This window comes from Lithobates pipiens, unplaced genomic scaffold (assembly GCF_037356315.1).
Source record: "Lithobates pipiens isolate NorthernLeopardFrog02 unplaced genomic scaffold, aLitPip1_a1.2 Scaffold_18, whole genome shotgun sequence".
Classification (NCBI taxonomy): Eukaryota; Metazoa; Chordata; class Amphibia; order Anura; family Ranidae; genus Lithobates; species Lithobates pipiens.
The window spans coordinates 597123759-597150285 of NW_027507758.1; the positions used below are offsets into that span (position 1 = coordinate 597123759).

General features: G+C 45.3%; 1 protein-coding gene across 1 annotated transcript in view; it reads right to left on the reverse strand.

The window, feature by feature from the left end:
- Positions 1-286: 286 nt before the first annotated feature.
- Positions 287-26527, reverse strand: part of PBK (PDZ binding kinase) — a 58665-nt gene continuing 32424 nt past the window's right edge. Inside the window, exon 7 of the mRNA XM_077489220.1 lies at positions 287-1587. Within this exon, the coding sequence (XP_077345346.1) occupies positions 1388-1587 (200 nt within the window). The 3' untranslated portion in view covers positions 287-1387. The remainder of the gene's footprint in view (positions 1588-26527) is intronic.

A 26527-nucleotide genomic window follows, 5' to 3' on the forward strand; every position in this document is an offset into this window, starting at 1 on the left:
ACTTCAGCGTGACTTCATTCAACAGATGTCAATGCAAAGTCGTACAGAAATAGTTCCATAATTCGAGGGGAGGGGTTCCATTGTCGCAAACGGGGTGCAGCTTGTCATGTGGCTTGGAGCTGTCAAGGCTAAAAGACACGGCTGCTATGGGTCAGTCAGTGCTGTGTAATCATAGGACCGGATAAAGCATGTACCTAGAGAGCCATTCCCAATATACCCTCTTCCCTGCAAGAAAGAGTATCATTTTTTTATGCAAGTTAGATTAACTTCACACAGAAACTTTGACGAGCTTTGATTGCGTTTTAATATTTAACATCTACAAAACATGAATATAAACAAGACAACAGGAAAAGGGGAATACAAGGACAATGAAAGAGCCAACATGTCCAGTACAAGAGTTTAAACTGTCAGTTTTAATGGCACATTGACTGTAATCTTAACTGCAAAAAAAAAAAAAACACCACCAGGAGAGCCCCCAAAATTTGGCCTGTTATAGCACGGAGGCTGCAATATATTCTTCAACCTGAAAGGTGGCACTGTGCCATAACTTCAGGCTGGCAGGAGCCTACTGAAGACCAATCATCCTCTGCTATGGGCTCCAGGCAGCCATCTTGGAGAGGACAGCAGGCCGTGCCTACAAGCAAGCACCCCCTCCAGCTTGTTTGTTAATACATCTAGTAGGACAGAGGGGGATGGGGACGGGATAGGCTCTATGCTATGCAAAGGCCCAAATAGTATCTTCCTTGGTCTGAGTAGCCAATCAATGTCTTAGATGTACTTGAAGGCTGTTAGCTGCAGTTATGTGTAGAGAACTGTAAAGGGATTGGTGGAGGTAAAGCAGGAAGTAAACTCTCCATTTCAATTTTCCCCCCATATGAAAGTGCACCTTGTATCACGTTTAGGTCTTGTACACATCCAACCCTAGCTCTAGCACCCAAACACCCTTGCAATACCTGGTTGGCCCACTGCCACAGTTATTCTAAAATAAAACTTGAATGGGCATGTGCATTATAAGATCTGACCATGATGCATGGGGGCAGCAGAAGTGTCTTCAGGAAGACTACAGAAGGAATGACAAAAGGTGGCACCATCATTGGCTAGAGGTAGGTTTGTGAGCCTCAGTGCTATATACAGCAAGGCCAGCAATACTTTCACATTGCACTGACATACATGATGTCAGGGACCTGCTATGTGGGACATAACCAGTGAACTGTTGAGTTTACTTCAAGGCTCAGATGACAGCATTAGAACCTCTGATGAAGAGCAGAGCTCACCATTGCTCTAGTCTACTGTTCTAGAAAACGTTACAGCAAAACAAAGCTGCCTTCTCATAGTTAAAAACATTAAAACCATTCCAACAGAAACCTTTAAACAGCATTTTAAATTACTACTGGACACCCTCCGCTTCCAAGACCTCCACAATTTGAGCTGCAGAAGGCCGTTCCTTGGGGTTCTCGTTGGTGCACACGAAGAACAATTCAATCACCTTCTGGTAGGACTCATCCAGCTTGTCCATGTCAAGTGCCGGTCTCGTGCCCAAAGCTTCGTAATAAGCGTCGTCAAAGTCATCCTCCATGAAGGATTCCTCTGTACAGAGAATGGAGATGAACAGTTATTGATTAAAGATGGCACAACCCAAGCTGAATCAGAATTTAAAATCTACCACATACCCACCACCCCCAACCCTAACCCCCGACTTTATGGTAGTTTAAAGGAAAAAAAAAAAAAAAAAAAAAGCGCAACATCTTCCTCCCATCACTCAGCTGCAAGATGCCAGCTCCTCGGGCCAGTACAAACTAGCATTGGACAGTCGAATCAAGAGAGCTTCATTGTCCGTTAATAACACAGAGCAATGCATCAAAATTGTAGATGATTTGGCAGATATTAACCTCGATACTCAAGACCGAAAAATTGTCAAAAATTGTAGAATATTTATTAAATAATTTTTTTGCTCCTTCACCGAGGTGCATTGATGAAGCTGCACTGATGGACACGGGTGAGGTGGCACCGATGATCTGTACAGGTCTCCCCTGTGAGGAAATGCCACTGATCGGCTCTCCTCACACACTGTCAGCGTGAGAGAGGTAAGCGGATGTGGTTGGACACAGATGATCATGTGGGTTAAAGAACCATTGTTTCTTTACTGAGATTGAGGAAGCGCCCAGAAGAGAGCACCTTGCCCACAGTCCTTTGTCTATACAGCGGGCGGGAAGTGGTTAAAAGGTTTTCCACCTAGCTGAATTTTTTTTTCTATTCTTTAACCACTTTTCGACCAACCTATAGCCGATTTACTGCTACAGGACTGCTGCTCTGTGTAGAATTTGATATTCTGCAAAACAACTTACATTTAAATGCCCATCAATGCAGCCTAATCAGTGTCCATCTGCAGCCTTGTCCCTCATTTCAGCCTTCCTCAGCTGCTGATTTAAAATTGGCGCCGATCCCCATTGACTGAGCGGAGAGGAACGAGCACCACCGACATACAGAAAGCACAGTTTATTCGGCTAGACTCGGCTCCTCTCGCAGTCCTGCCCATCTCCCCTCATTGCGAGAGGAGAGGAGTGAGCGGCGCCGATATACAGACTTGGCTTTCTGTATGTCACCGATGCTCGCTCTTCTCCTCACAATCAGTGGGGATCGGCATAACACGGACCCCCGATTTTCCCCTGATTTTAAGGGGGGAAAAAAAAGGTTTGTGTTATACACCGATAAATACGGTATATATATATATATATATATATATATATATATATATATATATATATATATATATATATATATATATATATATATATATATATATAAACAAACGCACACGATTCTGCAGTTCCAGTAGGGGGCGCCAACGCATCCTGCCAAACAATACATCCTGCCAGTGGGGATGTGATAGATTTTCCTGTCAGGGAATAAAAGCCAGCCCATCCCTTAGTAAAAGCAGCTCACCGTGTACACAAAAGCACTGGCTAGGCACAAAGTTAACCCTTTTATCGTTAGAGGTTTAACCCCTTCACAGCCAGTGTAATTTGTACACTGAATATCTTTAGCACTGATCACTATTAGTGTCACAAGTGTCAGATTGTCCACCGCAATACTGCAGCCCAGTTATAAGTCGCCAATATTAGTATTAAAAAAAAAAACAAAAAAAATAAAAAAAACACATATCTCCATCGAGAAGAAGAGAGCGCAGTGCCGTATAGCAAAATATAGAATTTTTATAACAGCTTACCCTTAAAATCCTTTTCTTTGCAGTACATCAGGGGACACAAAGCCATGGTAGTTACTATGTGGGATAATAGGCCACCTTCAGGTGATGGACACTGGCACGCTCCAAGACAAAAAGTGCACTCCCTATATAACCCCTCCCACTACGAGTACCTCAGTTTTGCAGCCAAGCAATACACGTGTATACCAAAGGAGGAAGGGACCTCTGTGTCCCACGATGTAGTTCAAAGAAAAGGATTTTACAGGTAAGCCTTTATGAAAAACAGGATTTAAAAAAACGCTTACCTGTAAAATACTTTTCTTAGATGTACATCAGGGGACACAGAGCCATAGTAGTTACTATGTGGTTATAGGGCCACTGATGGGGCGTGCCAGTGTCCATCACCTAAGGCAAGAAGTGTACTCCTTATATAACCCCTCCCATTAGTGGGAGTCCTCAGTTTTAAAGCCAAGCAATACAAGTGTATACAAAGTAGGGAGGGACCTCTGTGTCCCCTGATGTACATCAAAGAAAATGATTTTACAGGTAAGCTGTTTTAAAAATCTTGTTTGCATACATCAGGGGACACAGAGCCATAGTAGTTACTATGTGGCATGTCCCATAGCAATAGCAACTGAAGAGACACAACAAAAAAGTAGGGCAAAAAGGAGGCCAGAGGACTCATACTGCAGCCTGCAGTATACTGCGCCCAAAGGCAATAGCCTCATGACCTTTAACATTTATTTGATAAAATCTGGTAAATGTATAAAAACTGAGGAACCAAGTTGCGGGCTTACAGATCTGAGCCATAGAGGCCTGATAATGTAATACCCAAGAGGCACCAATCGCCCTGGTTGAGTGTGCTTTAACATGAAAAGGAGGAATTTTCTTCTTTAGGCCGTAAGCTTGAACAATCACTTGACTAATCCATTTGGAAATAGATTTTGATGCTGCCTGTAGCCTTTTTGGACCTTCTGGCAGTACAAACAAAACATCTGTTTTGCAAACCTGAGCGGTCGCCTTTGACTAGACTCTGATCGCTCTTACTACATCAAGAGAATGTAGTGCCTTCTCTTCCCTAGATTGAGGCTCTGGGAAGAAAGAAGGAAGGAAGAATATCTTGGTTTAAATGAAAACCTGTCACCACTTTTGGGAGGAATTCAGGATGAGGACGCAAAACCACCTTATCCTTATGCATGATCAAATACGGCTCTTTACAAGACAGAGCCGCTAGTTCCGATACTCTTCTAGCAGAAGAAATGGCAACCAAAAAGATTATCTCTCTTGTCAAAAGAACCCAGGGAATTTCCCGTAAAAGGCTCAAAAGGCTGATTCTGCAAAGCCGATAAGACCAAATTTAAATCCCAAGGATTTAGAGGTGCCTTGATAGGGGGATTAATCTGGGTTACCCCCTGAACAAAGCTACGCACTAGATAGTGGGAAGCAAGAGGCCATTGAAAAAACACTGACGCGGCCGAGATCTGGCCCTTGATAGTACTCAAGGCCAGCTTAATTTCTAATCCCATTTGCAGGAAATCAAGGATCCTACCTATGACATATTTCCTGTGGTGCCAACCCCTGGATCCACACCAAGAAACATATGCCTTCCAGACTCTATAGTAAATGATTCTGGAAGCCGGATTCCTGGCACTAATCAAAGTAGACACTACTGAAGGAGATAAGCCACGATCCTATAGAATGTGGGTTTCAATAGCCAAACTGTTAAATTTAGTGTCCGTAAGGTAGGATGGAATACCGGACCTTATGCGAGAAGGTCTGGCCATAATGGCAGCGTCCAAGGGACTCCTACAACTGCCTTTATGATCTCGGCAAACCAAGATCCTCTGGGCCACCAGAATCACCTCCTTTCGTTCCTGCATGATCCTGCGGAGAATACGCGGAAATAGCAGAACTGGAGAAAACGCATTGATCAGTGAAAACTGATCCCCTGGGAATACTAATGCGTCTGTTCCTCATGCTAGCGGATCCCTCGTTCATCACAAAGTTGTCGACTTTATTGTTGAAATCTGAACGCGAACAGGTCCACCTCCGGAATACCCCATTTCTGACATATTGCTAGGAAGATGTTGGGGTGAAGAGACCATTCCCCTGCAAATAACTGTTGGCGACTCAAGTAGTCTGCCTGGCAGTTTTCTATTCCTGGAATGAAAATTGCCAATAGGCAAGGAATGTTGTGTTCTGCCCAAGCTAGAACATGAGTCATATCCTTTTTCTCGTGCCCCCCTGGTGATTGATGTAAGCTACCGCCCTGGCATTGTCGGATTGAATCCTGAGAGGACAATCCCGTGGCCTGGCTGTCCAAGATTCTAGGGCCAGACATACTGCCCAAATCTCCAAAATGTTGAAAGGCAAGTACCTCTCTAACTTGGACCATCTCCCCTGGATAGAAACTTCTTCCAGGATTGCTCTCCAGCCTAGAAGGCTGGCATCTGTTGTCACAACTTTCCAGGATACTGGCAGAAATGATTTCCCCTTTTGGAGGTTGCTGGATTATCAACCACCAATTTAGGCTCTGACGTACGTCGGGAGCCAAGCATATTGGAAAATCCAAAGCCTGAATCTTTTTGTTCCAGACCGTCAGGATGGTATTTTGTAGCAGTATTGAGTGAAACTGCACATAAGGGACGGCCTCGAAGGAGGCCACCATTTTCACTAACAATCTCATGCACAGCCGAATGGAAGGATTTTTCTTTGTTTTGAGAAGTTGAATTAGTTCTTTAATGGAACTGATTCTTGTCTGGGGTAAGAATACCTTTTTCTGTATGGTATCTATCACCAGCCCAAAGTACTGTAATCTCCTTGATGGTTTTACAGAGGATTTTTCTAGGTTGAGTTTCCAACCCAGAGATTCCAGGTAGTTTACAGCTATGATCAGACTCTGGTTTAGACATGAGACTGAATGATCTATTAAAAAGTAGATTGTCTAAATAGACTAGGACCGTTATGCCAGAATTTTTGAGAACACCCGTGGTGCTGTAGCTAGACCGAATGGCAGGGCCACAAACTGAAAATTATGATTTTCTATTTCGAAGCGCAGAAATTTCTGGTGAGCGGGAAACATTGGCACATGGAGATATGCATCTTTGATATCGATTGAAGCCAAAAACTTCCCTCCTTGCAGGATGGAAACAACCGATCGGATTGGCTCCATGTGAAAGGATCGGATATTTAAGTGCCGATTCAGATCTTTGAGATCTAGAATGGGTCTTACCTCTCCGTTTGGTTTTGGAACCGTGAAAAGGTTTGAATAAAAACCTGTGCCCTGTTCCTCTAAAGGAACCTCTGATATCACCAACTTGGATAATAGATGATCCAGGGCTAGAAAGAGAGACTTCTTTTTCTCTGGATCCCTGGGAACATTTGATCTTAGGAAACGAGGAGGCAGAAATTCTCGTTACTCTGTAACCTAGAGAAACTGAAGAAGCCACCCATCTGTCTTGACATTGTTCCTGCCAGATCTTTGAAAATTGCAGGAGCCTCCCCCCCACCCAAGCGAGTGGGGGGCGCCCCTTCAAAAAGGAGGCTTTAGCATTCTGCTTTGTGGGCTTTCTACCCCAAGGTCTCCTTTGACCCTGGTGCTGCCCTTGGGGTCTTCTACTTGAACCTGACGGTTGAGGCCATCGAGACTGCCTAGAGGCTGATGCCCCCGACACCGGTGAGGAAGCACGCTTAAAAAAAAAGAAAAGAGAAATGCTTGAACTTCTTTACTGGTAAAAGAGAGCTTTTCCCCATTAGAGATCCTTTGGATGTATTTATCCAGGTAGTCTCCAAATAGCCATTCACCATGAAAGGCAGAATATTAAGTTATTAAGTATCTCCACAAACTGTTCCTTAATGGACTGAGATACACCAATTGCCGCAAGTACCAGCTGCGCTACTGAACTTGCTAAAGACATATTGCTTTTGGAAAGAAGTTCCAACTTTTTATCTGTTGGATCCTTTAACATTACCGCATTATACACCAGACACGTGAGACTCTTGTTCACTGAGGCAATTGCAGCATCAATTGCTGGAATCCCCCATTTCTTATAGAAATCCTCTTCCATAGGATAAAGTGTGGAGAATTTCTTAGGAGGATAATATTGTTTATCCAGATGTTCCCATTCAGAATACATAAGCTTTTTTTAGCCATGAATGAATAGGAAAAGCATCCCCAAATGGGGGAGGTTTTAATGATCCCAAACCAGAGGTGGGTTCATCAAGAGCCTGCGCTGCAGGCAGCAAAAAGGTTGAACGAACCAATTTAGTAAGAGAGTGCACAAGCAACCTGTCTTGCGATTCTACTCCCTCTATATTAGGATCCTCGGAAGAGGATATATTAGTATCTTCCAAATCTCTTGGAAGATCTTCCTGACCCCCTTCCCCTTGTACCTCAATAAGAGGGTGCAGACCACTGGATGGGAATCTGTTAAGTTTAGACCCACTATGGAGAGATATAGCATCAATCTGCTTTTCCAAATTACAAATGGTAGAAGAGAAAACCTCCTGTGTAATAAACGGAGAGGAGGAACTCTCAGAGATGGACTATTCGAGTGCAACAAGAAGCCTTGTCTACCCAGGAGTATGTACCCAGCCATGGTGCAATGGGCAAATGGAGTTGCCCACTTGACAAAGACTCTTATGAACTTATGAGTTACTCCATTGACCAACAACTTCTGCAGATCATGCACTATCTGCAACAAATGTAACCCAGAATGTACAGAAAAGGCACAGAAGAAGCACCTGGCAAAAGCTCTATACCCCTTCCATAGGATACAAATAGATCACTCCCAAATGCCAAAGGAGTGACAGATTCTAATACGCCCTAGTGGAGGTGGACATGACTGCCAGGACCACAGCTAAGGAACTACTGAGTGAGATAGTATGTAGATTTGAGGTCCCAGAGGTGATAGAGAGCGATCAGGCCCAGCCTTCACAGCAACCCTTACAAAAGATTAGGGCAGCACTGGGGGTTCAGTTGGCTCTACACACCCCTTACCACCCTCAAAGTAGCGGGAAGGTAGAAAGGATGAAAGGGACACTAGAAAAACAGGATGTTAAAGATGGCCCAAAAGACTAACATGAGTCGGCCAGACAGTTTGCCCATTGCCCTGTTCAGTGTCAGACACACACACCCGGGGGGGAAATACGCCCTATCCCCTTATAACATTTTGATTGGTTCAGCCCCCAGACTTGGCTGTCACTTTCCCCAACAGTTACAGTTGCAATCTGATGTGTTGACTAATTATGTGACCTCATTATCAGGAGAATTAACCCAAATGCATGTCCAGGTGTTTTCTATCATTCCAGATCCTGAATTAGATACAGGAACACACCAACTACTTCCTGGAGATTGGGGGCTGGTAAATACATTTGTGAGAAAACATTCTCTTGAACCCAGATATGATGGTCCATTCCAAGTTTTGCGGACCACAGCTACCTCAGTCGAATTGGCCGGGAAGAACACCTGAATACACGCCTCCCACTGCAAGAAAGCTCCAACCCCTGAGGACAAGATCCCGCCCACTTCATGACGACCATGCTGCATATCCTTTTTCTGTTTGGTCTAGGGGGGAGGCCCAGGAGGTGGCCATCACAAAAAATAACATAATTACATTTTGGTATAACTCTTCAGGTAGACATGTGACCACCTTTACCTTTGATTACTGTGACATAGTACCTTGTCCGTTTGACTCTTTCATGGCAATGCCATTGGTACAGTGACATCCCTGATGGTAAGGATATATATGTGTGTTTTACAGATAGTTACTGGGGCCAGAATTGTGGTTCCTGGGAGGGACAGTGGGTTGAAACATAGGACCAGATTAGAGGGAATCTGGACCGGTGAATGTGCCCTTGAAAAGGTCATTATGCCCCTCCATATCCTAGCAGAAGATACTCCTGATACATACACTGACCCAGCACACAGTCAGAGGAGGAAGCGAGCAGCTCTCTCCGGAAGCTTTGACCCTCATGTGTAAATAGATGTTATAGGTAGAAAGCCTTAGACATGGTGTTAGCTGAGAAAGGAGGTGTCTGTAAAATCATAGAAAAAACAGGAACCTGTTGCACCTACATTCCTGATAATACAGGCCCGAATGGTAAAGTAACTTTAGCTATAAAGAAATTAGAAGATTTGACATTGGAGTTGAAGAAGAACTCAGGTATTACAGACCCATGGGATCAATATTTTAGCTGGATGAGTGGGTGGCAGAAGGTGGTCGCCCAGATAAGGGTAGCGGTACTAATAATCCTGGTTCTTTTAGCCCCGATTGTATGCTGTATTCTACCTTTCGTAAAGAAGTTAAATGAGCAAGGCTGTAGACAACAGCCCACCTACATCTCTCCACCAAGAAGAAGAGGACCCTTTTATGATGGAGGATGACAAACCCTTCACTCCTCTACAGTCACTCCCTGTCCAAAATCTCACAATTCTATGGGGTTATAGGGATAGATAGCACCTGATTGCCCTTCTCCAGCTGTATCGAGGGGGTAGTGAACTATTTGCTGCCTAACTCTATATACAGCTTAAAAAGAGTTGCTGAGGAGAATGGGCCAGGTGAGGAGGACCTTTAGATGAGGGACAGAAGAAAATAGCCATTTTAGGGGGGACTGTTAAGGAATCTAATGTACATAATGATAATCAGAAAATGTCTATTTGCTTATGTGTATACATGTTCCTATGCTCCTTACTTATTATGTAGTATACAGATTGACTTCTCTGTTCGGAGTTAAAGATGGCGTCTATACCCTACATCCCCCGCGTTAGAAGAATGCATTTGAGATAAGGGAACCAGCTTCAACCATCAAGTTTCTCCATTTCTCTTGTATTGTAACCAATGAGATGTACCAATTAGACTGACATAGCAATGACGTATCTTTCTATATAAAATATCAACACCGCCCACCAATAAATCAGAATTTAGAAGTAGCCGAGCTGAACGTGTCTCAGAGAGCGTTTACTTCTAATGTGCATGCACATTTATACTTTTTAATTAGAAATAGCAGCAGATAACCTCAAACTAATTTGTAGTTCTTATCCATTTCACCAGGACCGAAGTGTCTAGTGCAGCTGCAAAAACAGTCTCCCCCTGACAGCTCAATCTGACCGGCCGCATCACTCTGAAGAGGATGACATACTTTTGGAAATGGATTTAGTTTGTTGTGAAACCATTGACCCTTTAGAACCCTTAGAGGAGTTCCTGGTCCCTCTTCCACGCATAGCCTGAAGCACAAAAGCAGATGCACTACCAAAAAGAATGTACACCTCTAGGTTATAGTCCAGCGCTATAAGCTGATATTAATACCCAGCCTGATAAAGTATTAATGCGTCAAAGGGAATGATTGTGTCACCAAACCTGAAGTAAGCCACCTCCTGCTCATGTGTCCCTCCATAGCCAGCAGCAGCTACACAGTGCTTTAAAAACTTCCTCCACGTGCGACCGACGTCTGACACAGTTAGCCCCGCCCCCTACACAAATTAAACCCCCATCTTTCAAAAGAAAGTGTTTTTTCGCGCAAGTGGCGGACATCAAGCGCCTTGCAAACAGCTGATATGACGGCCGGGGGGTAAAAACCACCGCTGAACAGCCGCACGTTTTTTTTTTTTAAAAAGGAATGCTTTCAGCATATAGGTCCCCCGAAGGGGTTAATTTCCCTTTTCTTACCGGAGGATCTGCTTGTTGTGACTGGAGAAGAGAAATGAAGGCTTCTGACACACCACTGTTTCCTGCATCAGGCGGTGAGTGCTCAATACAGCCCCCAGTGGTGACACATAGGCATGACAACATTATAACTTAAAAGGAGAAATTCATAAGAAAATCTCCACTTACCTTACCTCGCTGCAGGGTTATCTGGGATAAACCCAATCTTCACTCTTCATGGTGGGCTCCGAAACCTTCAGGAACAGGGGAGTCTAGAGGTTACCCACAATCCTGGACCTGCAACAGCACCCTGCCAGTAAAACTTTATGGCCTTACTACCAAAAAAAAGTACTGGATCCCAGGGTCCAGCTCTTTAAAAAGAGAAACATTTGCAAGCAAAACCTTGTTTCTTCGGACACGGGCCCAGGTACCATTCCTTAGGCCCATGAAAGGACACTCTGAACGGATCCGGTCAGCATGGCTAGCCCCAGCAAGGATTGCTTCCAGTGGAGCTCAGCACAGCATACCTTTACTCGTGACCAACACCTTAGACACTGGCGAAAAAAACGGAGGACTCCCAGTAGTGGGAGGGGTTATATAGGGAGAACAATTCTTGCCTTAGAGTGTGCCAGTGTCCATCACCTGTGGCCCTATAACCACATAGTAACTACTATGGCTCTGTGTCCCCTGAAGTATGAAAAGAAATCCTATTTTCTTATTGTACATCACAGGACACAGAGCCATAGTAGTTACTATGTGGGATGTCCTATAGCAATGGCAATTGAAGGGAGGGAGACACAATAGTAGGGCACCGAGAGACAAGAGGAGTCATACTGCAGCCTGCAGTACATTTATCCCAAAGGCGATGTCCTCAACCTTTTAAATCTATCTAGTAAATGTATGGACTGCAGACCAAGTTGTGGCCTTGCAGATCTGAGCCATGGAGGCTTGGTGATGCACTGCCCAAGAAGCACTAACAGCTCCGGTGGAGTGTGATTTAATATGAAAAGGAGGAATTTTCCTCTTTAAACCATAAGCCTGAACAATCAATTGACAAATCCATTTGGAAAAATAGTAGATTTCAATGCTGCCTGTCCTCTTTTAGGACCGTCTGGCAATACAAACAAAACATCTGTTTTGCAAATCTGAGCAGTCACTTTTAAACAGACCTTGACAGTTCTCACTACATCAAAAGAACGTAATGACCTCTCTTCCACAGATCGAGGTTCTGTAAAAAAAGAAGGCATAACAATATCCTGGTTTAAATGAAAACCAGACACTACCTTCAGTAGGAATTTAGGATGAGGCCACAATACAACCTTATTTTTATTAATAATCAATCAAATATGGCTCTTTACAAGAAAGAGCCGCCAACGCCAATACTCTTCTTGCAGAGGATGTGTCAACCAAAAAAAATTAATTGTCAAGAGGACTATAGGAATATCCCTTATAGGCTCAAAAGGCTGTTTTTGTAATGCTGACAGGACTAAATTCAAGTCCCAAGGGTACAGGGGTGACCTAACTGGAGGATTAATCCGTGTTACTCCCTGAATAAAGTTACAAACCAGAGAGCGTGAGAAGCAAGTGGTCGTTGGGGGGGGGAGAACACACTGATAAGGCAGACACCTGGCCTTTGATAGTACTCAGGGCCAGCTTAATTTCTAATCCCATCTGTAGGAATTAAAGGATCCTACCCTTGACATATTTCCTGGGGTGCCAACCCCTGGATTCACACCAGAAGACATATGCCTTCCAGACTCTATAGTATATGACTCAGGAGGCCGGCCTCCTAGCATTAACCAAGGTAGAAATTACTGAAGCTGACAGTCCACGGTCTTTTAGACTGTGGGACTCAATAGCCAAACCGTTACATTTAGCGCTTGCAAGGTAGGATGGAATACCAGACCTTGCGAGACAGGGTCTGGCCATAGTGGTAAGGGTCCAAGGGTCCGCTACCGCCATCTTTATGATCTCATCAAACCAAGATCTCCTGGGCCACAAGAATCACCTCCTTCCCTTCTTGCTTGATCCTGCGAAGAAGGCGCGGAAGCAGCAGAACACAAGGGAACGCATAGATCAGTATAAATTGATCCCATGGAAAAACCAAGGCATCTGTTATGTATGGCAACAGATTCCCTTGTCCTTGGCACAAAGTTGTTGAACTTATTGTTGAACCTGGACACAAACAGATCCACATCCGGAACACCCCATCTTTGACATATGTCAGGGTGAAGGGACCATTCTCCCGTAAACAATTGCTGGCGACTCAAGTAGTCCACCTGCCAATTCTCTATCCCTGGAATGAAAAAAATTGCTGACAGGCAAGGAATGTTGTTTTCTGCCCAAGATAGAACATGATTCGCCTCTTTGGGCTACATGACTGCTTGTGCCCCCTTAGTGATCGATATAGGCCACTGCCATGGCATTGTCAGATTTGATCCTGACAGGACAATTCTGTAGTCTGAGCGTTCAGGCCTCCAGGCCAGACGTACTGCCCGAATCTCTAGAATATCGATGGGCACGGTCCTCTCTGATATGGACCATTTCCCTTGCACAGATGCTTCTTCCAGGACTGCTCCCCAGCCCAGAAGGTTGGCATCTGTCGTTACCACCTTCCAGGTGACTGGTAAAAAGGATTTCCCTTGTTGAAGATTCCTGGACGTCGACCACCAACTGAGGCTCTGACACACTTCGGGGGATAAATGCATTGAGAAGTCCAGAGCTCAGACCTTCTTGTTCCAAGTTGACAGAATACTGTTTTGCAGCAGCCTTGAATGAAACTCAGAATAAGGAATGTCCTTTAAAGAAGCCACCATCTTTCCTAACAACTTCATGCAAAGCCGAATAGAAGGTCTTTTCTTTGTTTTGCCCAACTGAATCAGTTCCCTTATGGAACTGATCCTTTCCTGGGGCAAAAACACCTTCTGAACTGTATCCATGATCAGCCAAAGTACTGCAATCTCCTTGATGGTTTAAGGAGGATTTCTCCAGGTTGAGAATCCAGCCTAGGAATTCTAGGTAGCTGACTGCGGTGACCAAACTTCAGTTTAAGCAGGTTACCGACTGCTCTATCAAGAGTAGATCGTCTAAGTAGGCTAGTATCGTTATACCTTGAGCCCTTAACCTGGCTAAAGGAGGGGCCAGGATCTCTGTAAACCCTTGATGTGCTGTAGCTATAGACCAAAAGGCAGAGCTACAAACTGAAAATGAAGATTTTCTACCTTGAATCGCAGAAATTTCTGGTGAGCGGGGAAAATTGGCACATGGAGATAATCATCCTTAAGGTTTATTGCCGCCATAAATTCTCCCCTTGTAGGATGGAGAATAATGATTGGATAGACTCCATGCGAAAGGAACGGATATTCAAGAACTGGTTTAGATCTTTGAGATCTAAAATGGGTCTGATATCCTCGTTTGGTTTTGTTACCATGAAATGAATAAAACCCTAACCCTCGATCTTCCATGGGGACCACCGATATCACTTTTTGAGACAAGAAATGATCCAAAGCCAGAAATACTTTACCCCCAGGGTCTCTGGGAACATTTGATCTGAGAAAACGAGGATACGGGAATTCTCGGAACTCTAGTTTGTAACCTAGAGAAATTAAGGAAGCCATCCATCTGTCATTACATTGTTCCTGCCAGACCCTTGAAAACTGTAGAAGCCTTCCCCCCACTCGAGCGAGCGGAGGCACCACTTCATAAGGAGGCTTTAGTATTTTGTTTTGTGGGTTTCCTGCCCCAGGTCCTCTTTTGGTCCTGGGACTAACCCTGGGGTTTAACTCTGGAACCTGACGGTGGAAGCCTTCATGACTGCCTGGTAGTGGAGAAGCACATTTAAAAAGAAAAACGCTTAAACTTCTTCTTAACCAGTAAAAGGGAACTTTTCCCATTAGAAATTCTTTGGATATACTTATCCAGATCATCTCCAAATAATCGTTCACCATGAAATGGGAAACTGGCCAAGAGCTTTTTACAAGGCGCTTCGGCTGACCAATTTTTCAACCATAGGATTCTATGCATGCACCAGCCCTAGCATGAGCCGTGAGGCCTGGAGAATAAAAGCTTTCATAGCGTCTACTGTGAAACACAATGCTTCTGCTATACCAGCCAAATCCTGGGCCTGCTGATCAGGAATAACCTTGAATACCTCTACAACTGGTCCTTTAAAGGACTGAGATACCCCAAATTGCTGCCAATGCAGGCTGAACGACTGAAATATAGTTCTCATGCCCCATACACACGATCAGAAATTCTGTCAGAACAAAACTTGGATGTTTTTTCTGATGGAATTCCACTCAAGCTTACCTTGCATACACACGGTCACACAAAACTTCTCTGGACTTTCGACCGTCAAGAACGCAGTGACGTACAACCCTACGAGGAACCGAGAAAATTTAAGTTCAATGCTTCCGAGCATGCGTCTAATTGTTTCTGAGAATGCATGATTTTTTGCACGTCCGAATTGCATATAGACAAATGCATTTTCGGATAGGAACTTTTTGCGACAGAAAAATAGAGAACCTGCTTTTGCAATCTTTTGCTGGCTAGAATTCTGCGAGCAAAAGTCTGATGGCGCATACACACGGTCGGAATTCGTTACCAAAAGCTCACATCCGACTTTTGCTGGCAGAATTTCTGATCGGGTTTATGGGGCATTAAAAAGAAACTCCAAAGTTAGGTTTTTGTTTACAGAGGATAAAGCAGCATCAATTGCTGGAATCCCCCAATTCTTATAGAATTCTTCCTTCATAGGATAAAATATTGAAAGCTTTTTTGGAGGGAAAAAACCTGTATCTGGGTGCTCTCACTCACAATACATAAGTTTTCTTAGCCATGAAAAGATTGTGGAGGCTTCAGTGAACCCAAACCAGAGGTGGGCTCATCGACTGACTGCGTTACGGGCAGTAAAAAAGTCAAGCGGACCAATTCAGTGAGACCATATCAACAGTCTTTCCTGTGAAGCTGATCCCTCCATATTAGGATCTTCGGGAGAGGAGTCATCAGCCTATTCCTGGTCCTTGAGAGAAATTTGTTATCTCTCGCCCCTTGTTCCTCAGCATGAGGGTCCTGAGCAGTGGACAGGGACCCCAAAACTTAGGATTGTAAAAGAAAAAAACCTCCTTTGTGATATACACAGTGGCTGCAGTGTTAAGATCAGCTGCAACACTTGGCCCTCCCGATTGCTCACTCTGACCGGCCACATCAGTCTGAGGAGGATGCCATCTTTGAGATGGTTCTAGGCTCCTGTGTGACTATAGTCCTTCTAGAGCTCTTTAAGGTGTTTTTTTCACCTCCCTTCCGACCATAGCACTATGCACAAAGCAGAGGTACTACCAGAAGGAATGCATCCACCGCTTAAGCAATAGTCCAGCTCTACAGCTGCCATCAATGCTCAGCCTGATGCAATAGTAAATGCGTCAAAGGAAATGCCTGTGTCACCAAACCTCTTTAAATGTCACCTATGCTCTTATGTCCCTCCGCAGCTTGCAAAAACAAATGGTGCCTTTTAAAAAAAAAAAAACATACCTTCCCGCGTTGGACATTAGAGGACGCCAACGTCACGCGTCGCCTAGAGCCCTTGCCCTTCTTCTCAAAAATCTTTTTCTTGGGCTCCAGATCCTATGGGATCCACGGGAGGGAGCAGAAATGGTGGAGGGGTGGACAAGCAGCGTGACATTTTTTATTTATATTTTTTTAAAACTTGCAACGCTCTTTCCCCAATGAAAAGGGGGAAGAAAATCAGCACGGGGGGTGTCTGGTGGGGAGAGAGAACCTCCCCAGACTTACCGGAGGTCTTGTTGTTGGCCGCTGGAAGAAGCATCCGCAGCGGCTTTCTAGACACAGCGTGGCTCTCTGAGAAGCGTGAGGCGGTGAGTGCTCAATACAGCCCCCAGTGGGGACACATAGGCATGACAGCATTTACCAATTTTAAAAAGGAGACATTCCCAAGAAAAAAAAAATTCTTAGAAAACTCCACTTACCTTTCCCACTGCAGGGTTTTCTGTGGTAAACCAACAGACCCAATCTTCACCTTCACGGTGGGTTCCTTTAAACCTTCAGGAGCTGGGGGATCCTCGAGGAAACCCACAATCCTGGACCTGTAATAGCACCACCGCCAGTAAAAACTTCATGGCCTTAATACCAACTGTATTCCGGGGTCCAGCTCTCTAAAAGAGAAGCGTTACAGGCAAGACCTTGTTTCTTTGGATACGAGGCCCAAGTACCATTCAATTTGGCCAAAAAGACACTTTGAATGGATCCAGTCTGCATGGCTAGCCCCAGCAAGGATTGCTCCAGTGGAGTTCAGCACAGCACATCTTTACTCGTGACCAGCGCCTTAGACACTGGCGAAAAAACTGAGGTACTCCCAGTAGTGGGAGGGGCTATATAGGGTGTGCCAGTGTCCATCACCTGAAGGTGGCCTATTGACCCACATAGTAACTACTATGGCTCTGTGTCCAGTGATGTACGATAAGAAAATGGCCTGTCATGAAGGGGGAAGAGAGATGATGTAAATCTTCAGAAGGGCAAGTGGTTAACCTTCAGTTGTACTGCTGCCTACAGGAGGGTTTGAAAAAAACAACAGTATGCCAGCCAAGATAATACCCCCAGCATGTCGCAGGTTTGGTAAGCAAAGCAGTACCAGAGAAGGATCATAACAAAGGGGTGAGAACGGTGTCCCTGAATAGAATTTACTCCTACTTTCTCACCTATTGAGGGACATTCAATCCTCATCGAGTCCAAAATACAGTCCAGCAACCGGCCATCAACAGGCCCAAGAAAACAAAGAACGGGGGAGACCTTCCTGCTATAAGATCTGCAAGAAGGTCCTTACACCTAATGCTAGCACCAGATGAGGTCACAATGTCTCCCTGGTAGAACTTAGGGGAACATGTGGACAGAAGATCAGGTGGCAGCCTTGTCAATCAAAAAAAGGCCTGCCAAGCTTTTAAAGCAAAGGACTACGAATCAGGATGCCAAATAAATCAGTCCTTGGAACAGAAGATGTTCCTAGCATAAGAAACTGGGCAAACATAACTGCCTCAAAAAAGGATGCTGCCACCAGGTTCAAATCCCATGGGGGTAACGGTGGACGCACCAGAGGGACTACATGACGGGCCCCCTGAACAAAGGTACTCACTAATGAGTGAGACACCAGGGGTTGTTGAAAAAAAAGACAGTCAAAGCTGAAACTTGCCCTTTAATAGTGCTTAACGCCAATTTCTGGTCTACTCCTTGCTGAAGAAACAGCAGGATCCTGGACATAGAAAAAGAGCGTGGATGCCAACCTTTCTCCTCACATATGGAGATGCAGGCCCTCCAGGTACGATTATATATCTTCCTAGAAGATTTCCGTGCTCTCAACATAGTTGGGATCACCGAGTCCGACAGACCCTAGTTCCTCAACACCTAGCTCTCAATAGCCATGCCGTTAAAGCCTGCGATGGTAAAACAGGATGGAGAATCGGACCTCGAGACAGAAGGTCCTCTCGTAATGGCAGTCGTCAGGGAGCGTCTGCCACCAGACGCACCAGGTCTGAGTACCATGGATGCCAAGGCCAATCTGGGGCCACCGGTATTACTGGGATCCCCTCGGCTTCCACTATGCGAATCAGATTTGGTAATAGCTTCAGTGGAAGAAAGGCATAGATCAGCTGGTACTGATCCCACGGACAAAAAATATATAGTGGGTTTGCGCTATGGATAAGCAACAGAAGAATTACCATGCAAAAAGGAGGGCTGCCACTATCCAAAGTTCACAACCATAGGTAGGAACAATAGCGAAAAAAAATGGAAATATAGATAGTAAAAAGGCGCTCCACCCTAATCCTAAATCTCCAATAAGCAAATGAATAAGTGCCATTTCTAAAAATCAAAAAAAAAATTAAAAGTGCTTCTTGTTAAAATCTGTGCCGAAGATTATGTGTAAAAAGTGCAATATGAAAAAAGTGCAATGTGCAAACTAAGTGCATTGCAGGAAAAACAAAAAACAAAACAAAATAAAAAATAAAAAAAATAAAACACATTTATAGACCAAAGTGTCTCACAATAAACATTCCTGAATATCTAATAAATCCTATTGAACAATATTTTAAATGAATGGTAACCCGTGATAAAAATTACAATTAAAATGCCAGAACAAGTAAAGTACAAGATGAAAAATAAAAATAAAAATTAATAAAAATATATGAAACGCCACCGTTGTGTTTAAAATCACACGTGCACAATGCTAAATTACACAAACAAGTGATGCAGATATTATGAAACTAATGGCCATGATTTGCAGTGCTGGAAAAGTGAAGAAAAGTCCTAAAGTGCAAAGTGCCAAGTGCAAATGTTCCATGGGGGGTAAAAACCCAGTGCAATATCCGTGCAACAGATGAATCTTGCACTCACCGACTTCCCGGCCCTTACAGGGTTAGAAGCGCCTCCACAGTATCAGCCACTGTGTTGCTATACACTGATCCAGGCATGTCTGCTATGTACTGCTCCCAGAACCGCTATCTCTAATCTCAGGGATATGTTATTTTCCATGGATATGAGGAAAGAAAACCGACCATAGTGTAATACAGTAACAAGCAAGGTTTATTGGTAAAGTAAAAGAGCTTACTCACAATGATAAAATTAAAAACAGCAGTATACAAATATCTCCAGGTACTGCCGCTTGAAGGAAGAGTGTGTACGTCCTAGGTCACACCCTACGCGTTTCGTCAGACGTCCTCTAGCTCCCTGAGATGAGACAGCGGTTCTGGGAGCAGTACATAGCAGAAATACCTGGATCAGTGTATAGCAACACAGTGGCTGATACTGTGGAGGCGCTTCTACCCCTGCAGGGGCAGGGAAGCCGGTGAGTGCAAGATTCACCTGTTGCACGGATATTGCACTGGGTTTTTACCCCCCAAGGAACATTTGCACTTGGCACTTTTTTTCACTTTTCCAGCACTGAAAATCATGGCCATTAGTTTCATAATATCTGCATCACTTGTTTGTGTAATTTAGCATTGTGCACGTGTGATTTTAAACACAACGGTGGTGTTTCATATATTTTTATTAATTTTATTTTTATTTTTCATCTTGTACTTTACTTGTTCTGGCATTTTAATTTTTATCACGGGTTACCATTCATTTAAAATATCGTTCAATAGGATTTATTAGTAATTGAGGAATGTTTATTGTGAGACACTTTGGTCTATAAAATTTTTTTTTTTTTTTTTTCCTGCAATGCACTTAGTTTGCACATTGCGCTTTTTTCATATTGCCCTTTTTACACATAATCTTCGCCACAGATTTTAACAAGAAGCACTTTTAATGTTTTTTTGATTTTTAGAAATAGCACTTATTCATTTCCTTATTGGAGATTTAGGATTAGAGTGGAGCGCCTTTACCATCTACTGATCCCACGGAGCCACCAGCGCATCCGACGCGTCTGCCCACGGATCTCTTGTCCTGGACACAAATCTTGGCACCCTCTAAGACGGGAGGCCACCAGATCCACGTCTGGTGTGCCCCACCTCAGGCACAGTAACCTGAATACCTCCAGATGCAACGCCCATTCTCCTGGGTCCATTATCTGGCGACTCAAATAGTCCACCTGCCAGTTCTCCACTCCAAGAATGTAAATGGCCGACAAAACCGGTGCATGTCGCTCTGCCCACCGAAGTATGTGAGCGACCTCCCGTGCCGAGGCTGAGCGTCTTGTCCCCCCTTGGTGATTGATGTATGCACTGCAGTGGAGTTGTCTAACTGGACCCTGATCGGACGTCCTTGCAGTCTCATTGACGCTCACAGTTCGAGCAGATTGATCGGCAACTCAGATTCTTTTGTCGACCAGAGGCCCTGAGCCGACTGAACCCCCATTACTCCATCCAAGCCGAAAAGGCTGGTGTCTGTTGTGATCACTGTCCACTTGAGGTAGGAATGACTTTCTGGCCTGAATCACCGGGGACCTCAGCCAGCAGATCAGTGATTCTCTGACTGATTGGCTCACCTGAATCGGACGATTCAGGGACAACTGAGATTTGTCCCATTTAGACAAAATCTCCTCCTGCAGGACTCTGGTGTAGAAACTGGGCAAACGGTACAGCCTCAAAATGAGGCCACCCTGAGTCCCAGGACTCGCATGCAAAAGCGAAGTGACGACCACCTGTGGTTCATCAGGAGTCTTGCCGCGGATCTGAGTGTCTGCAGCTTGTCTGAAGGGAGAAAAACTCTTGCTTCCATGGAGTCTAGCAGCAAGCCTAGGTACTCCAAACACTGAGTCAGTACCATCATCGAGTTCTTTAGGTTCAACAGCCACCCAAATTCTTGCAGAGTCTGCATGGTGATCGCTACATCCTCCTCTAACTCTGAGGCGGAAGATGCTCCCAGTAGGAGATCGTCTAGATATCCCACGATTGCGATCCCACGTACCACTTCCTTCTTGGAAACTACAACATATTTGAGTAGAATCCTTGGAAACGTTCCGTGTCCGGAACCAGTACAAACACCCCGCGACTCAGCGGATCCCTTACTGCCCCCAAGAGTGTCTCCTGGGGATACGGGTATGCTGGAAGGGAAGAATCTGTTTGGCGACCAAGAGAGCAACTCTATCTTGCAGCCTGAGGAAATCAGATCACAGGTCCATTGGTCGAAAACCGAGGGGACCACCAGGCTGCAAACTCCCGAAGGCGACCCCCCACCCGAGACCTGGGTGGGGACAAACCTTCATGCGGTAGCACTTATACTCGCAGGCTTGTTAGGCTTGCGGTTCCAGGGACGTTTTTGTCCGTCCGTGGTCATCCTGTCGGGCTGGGGACGTTATACCGAAGCTCCAGGCAGATGGAAAAGCAGTTGGTGAACGGAGAAAAAAAAAGGGAGGGCCCTTGCCTACAGTGTGTCCCCTTAGCCTTCCTGGCCTGTGAGGGTAATACACTGTTACCACCGGTGGCACTTACTAATGCCATCCAAAAGAGACTCCAAAGAGCCGGTCGCCAAGGAAGGGAAGATCCGTCAGGGCTTTTTTTTTTTTTTTTTAGATGCCTGGTCAACAGATCAGCATTTCAGCCAAATCAGTCGCCTCAGCACCACCAGCTGACACTGAAGCTCTAGATACAGAGGAAGGTTCCAGGGCCATGTCACAAACTTACTTAAGGCCTTGCACTAGCTAGTCTGCCAGTTTCACGCAGACAGGAAAAGCCTGACGCTCTCCCAATTCGCTGTGCAAAGTTTTGCCCACTCAGTCAGTGTCTGCAACACAAGTGCGGATGCCAGTACGGGTCGCACAGCGGACCCCACAACCATAAACAAGGAACGAGCCCCTGCCTCGGCCTTCCTGCCCGCGGGATCCTTAAAATGCAGGAGTTCCCACTGCTGGGATCCTGGTTACATATTTAACCTGGATACTGGAGGGTCTAGAACCGGAGAAGCTGACCACTTAGTGAGAAGGCTTTCCTCAAAGGGGTAAAGCACCGCCCTGTGTCTGGGGACCAAAAAAGGTCCGTTGCGTGCGACCCCATTCCCTGTAAGTGAACTTGTTAAATAAGTCAGATACGGGAACACCATAGGTGAACATGCTGGCATACGGGACCCAGAAGGGACCGGTACATCAGCAGTGCTCCAACAAGCTTTTTTTTTGCACCCGGACGGGGACTCATCCTCACTGTCCGAACGGTCCTGGTCAGCGTCATTTGACAAGACAGAGCAGGGGTCACCAGCCTCATCAGGGCCCGAGTCTGTGCCAGAGCTCTCCCCAGAGGACGGGGTGGGGGTCACCTTATTGCACCCATCTTCCCACGCACCGCCTCCATCTAGCAATGAACGAGTTGAGGACCGCCATCAGGGTGTCCATGGGCACTGTGCAGTCTGCAGTTGACTTGGTTGCCACTGCCTGGGCTTTGGGGGAAGAAACACTAGTTTCTGAAGCCATGCTGACCCTATCCTGTCTGCCCCCCGAAGGGGACTTAGGACAGCGACAGTCCCACCCTCCCTGCTGCCGCTGACTGAGGGGTCCATTCCCACCGGACTCAGCACCCTGGGGAGTTCTGTGCTGTCCACAAGTGGTGCCTGTAGTCCCTGAGTGCGCCCAGGTGCAGAGGAAACCAAAAACTGAGTTGGTGATAACCGCTGGAATGAACGCTAAAACGATCAGAAAAAAAGCTCAGGCTTCAATAAAATGGCGCTCAGCGTCCAGTACACAGACAGGAAAAAAAAGCTGTGAGAGCACATGAGCCATGCTGCTGTTGGGGAACACTGAAAATGTGTTCAGGCTTCCAGAAAATGGCCACCAGTGCCTTGAATAGGAATCACATAGAAAATGGCTGCTGAAGCCCAGTCAGCCTGCTCTGCCCACACCTAAAATTGCAGCCAAACATCGCCATGAGGTAGAAATAAAAAGCCCACTGCAAAGCCATAGCGCTGCACTATTCTCAGCAGACCCTCACAGGCACCTTTCAGGGGCATACCACACAGGCCCCAGGACCACCGCCATTCAGCCAGCCCTCCCATGTCAGGTGAGAGCCCACAGAGAGCCCCTATATAGGCACGCACACACACCGCTCAGCAGCCACATGCAGCATTCCCCCCCCCATCCCCGAAAGGAGGGAGGGAGTGAAGATAGGCAAAGGGAGAGAAGATAGGGAGGTGAGGGCCCCCCCCCCCGAATCGACCTCCCAGGGAATGCCCAGCTGCTCAGCCTCGTCAGAACAGGGAGAGCTGTACTTACCAGTCCTGAAGAGCTGGAAGACATTCCACTGTAGACCTACTCCTGATCAGTACAGGGAAGGCTACTGGTCTCGGCATACTGTGACGCAGACATCAGTATCCCGGTCATATGTACGCCCCGGAGTATAAAAGCTCACCGACCACCTCTGGAGCTGAGGCATTTCGTGGCCTGCCAAGCCGTAGCTGTGACCGCCACACGCTCGATGGCCGGACTGGAGAGACTACAAGGATAGGTGAACCAGCCTGTCACCCAGCCGGCTGTTGATAGAAGATCACAGGATCACTCATCTGGTGCAAAAAGCGAAGCTTCTGCATAAAAAACACGGACCTATGGGCCCACAGGGTTCCTAGGTCTTTCTCCTTCACTAGGCAAAATAAAACTGAGGCCTGCTAGCAGGCAGGAGGGTTGATACCCAAGGGACCGCCCCCATGGGTAGAACTGAAAGTTCTGAGTGTTGTATTACAGCTTTGCCTAGTATTTCTCCTAGAGGTAAGGTATACAACCCAATGGCTAAGAGAGGAGCTGTGTCGGTCGGTGAATATAAGAGAAAACATTTAGATACATTAACTCCCTGCTAACCTCCTTTTGGGGCAACAAAGCGGCTAGGGCAGTGATGGCAAACCTTGGCACCCCAGATGTTTTGGAACTACATTTCCCATGATGCTCAACTACACCGCAGGGTGCATGAGCATCATGGGAAATGTAGTTCCAAAACATCTGGGGTGCCAAGGTTCGCCATCACTGGGCTAGGGTATCACTGGAACTCTTACAGTTACAGGTGAGGAGGGGTATAGCGGTCCCTGATCTTCCTCTGTACCACCTGGCTTCGCAACTGGCACATGTACACTGGCGAATGTTCCCACAGCTGAATAATGCGGCAACTGCAGTTGAAGCAGCAGTAGTAACCTCATATGAAACGCTGCTAAATTTCTTCTTTAGGGGAGAGGTCCCACAGCAGATGGTAGGGACATGTTTAAAACCGCAAAAAGGACACTTGGGATCTGTTTGAAACATAGCTGATAGCCCCCTACACCTACCATCAAATGCCCCACTATGGTACAACCCATGCCTAAAAGGAGTTTTTCCATTTGGAGGATGGATACAGGTGGGCTAAATTTGGACTTGCGTACCTTCACCAACTATTTGACAATGGTAAACTGAAATCATTCTCACAAATAAAGAGGGAGTTGAATATCCCCGACTCTTGGGCATTCCAGTTCACTAGGTTGAAGCATGCTGCCCATGCTCAAATTGGGATGGGACGTGTCTCTCTTGAGAACTCTAAATTGGAAAAACTCGCTGATCCTGATCATACAAAACGTATCTCTACCTACTACAACACACTCACAGACAAAATAATACCAAAAGAAAATAAGCTTAAGGAACGATGGATAGCTATTATTCCGGACCATGCAGAGGAACAGTGGGAGGAGGTACTGGCCTCATATCTGCCCACGGTTCTCTCAGCTAGAGACAAACTGATAAAACTCAGATATTTACACCAAATGTGTTATACTCCAATGAGGTTATATAAAATGGGGCAAAAAGAAAGCCGCAAATGCCATAAGTGCCTAGCAGCAGAAGGCAAATTTTTTCCATATGGTCTGGAACTGTAATAGAATATGCCCATTATGGTCGCAAGTAACGCAATTCATTGCAGATACATTTGATCTGCCAAACATTTGTAGCCCGTTGCTAGGCCTATCATAGAGGAAGAAGTTAGGGGTAACAACATGAGAACTCTCCTAAACTTACTGTTACACTATGTTAGAAAGTTGATTGTCCTTAATTAGATTAACCACTTTCAGACCGGACCATTTTGCTGGTAAATGACCAGAGGTCTTTTTACACTTTGGCACTGCGCTGCTTTAACTGGTAATTGCACGGTCATGCAATGTTGTACCCAAACGAAATTTGCGTCCTTTTCTTCCCACAAATAGAGCTTTCTTTTAAAGGTATTTGACTGACTCTGCGATTTTTATTTTTTGCGATATAAACGTAAAAAGACCGCAAATTTTGAAAAAAAATGATATTTTCTACTTTTTGTTATTAGAAAAATCCAATAAACTCAATTTTAGTCATACATTTAGGCCAAAATGTATTCAGCCACATGTCTTTGGTAAAAAAAAAGTCAATAACTGTATATTTATTGGTTTGCGCAAAAGTTGTCACATCTACAAACTAAGGTACGTTTTCTGGAATTTACGCAGCTTTTAGTTTACGACTGCCTATCTCATTTCTTGAGGTGCTAAAATGGCAGGGCAGTACAAACCCCCCCAAATGACCTCATTTTGGAAAGTAGACCCCCTAAGGAAATTGATAAGTGGCATGTTGAGCCCATTGAATATTTTATTTTTTTGCCTCAAGCGATTGAATAATGACAAAAAAATTTTTTTTTTTTTTTTTTTTTTTTTTTACACAAAGTTGTCACTAAATGATATATTGCTCACACATGCTATGGGCATATGTGAAATGACACCCCAAAATAAATTCTGCTGCTTCTCCTGAGTACGGGGATACCACATATGTGGGACTTTTTGGGAGCCTAGCCGCGTACGGGGCCCCGAAAACCAAGCACCGCCTTCAGGCTTTCTAAGGGCGTTACAGTTTTGAAGGCCATAAAATGCCAAGATGGCACAAACCCCCCCCCCCCAAATGACCCCATTTTGGAAAGTAGACACCCCTAAATTTAGGGGTACACTAGCGAGACTAGGTAATAAATGGCGGGTGCCCTGAAACTATAAAAAAATAACTAACCAACCAGCGTCACCTGTAACAGTTATATGGTGATCACTGGTGAAAGGGTTAACTAGGGGGCAATCAGGGGGCTTTATGCGGTAGTATATGGGGGTCCCTGGCGCTATAAAAAGCTGCGGCGAACCTAAATACCTACCTGCCTAACTAGCGTCACCTGTGACACTAATACAGCGATCAGAAAAACGATCGCTTATTAGGCTGGGTTCACACTGGAGCGATGCG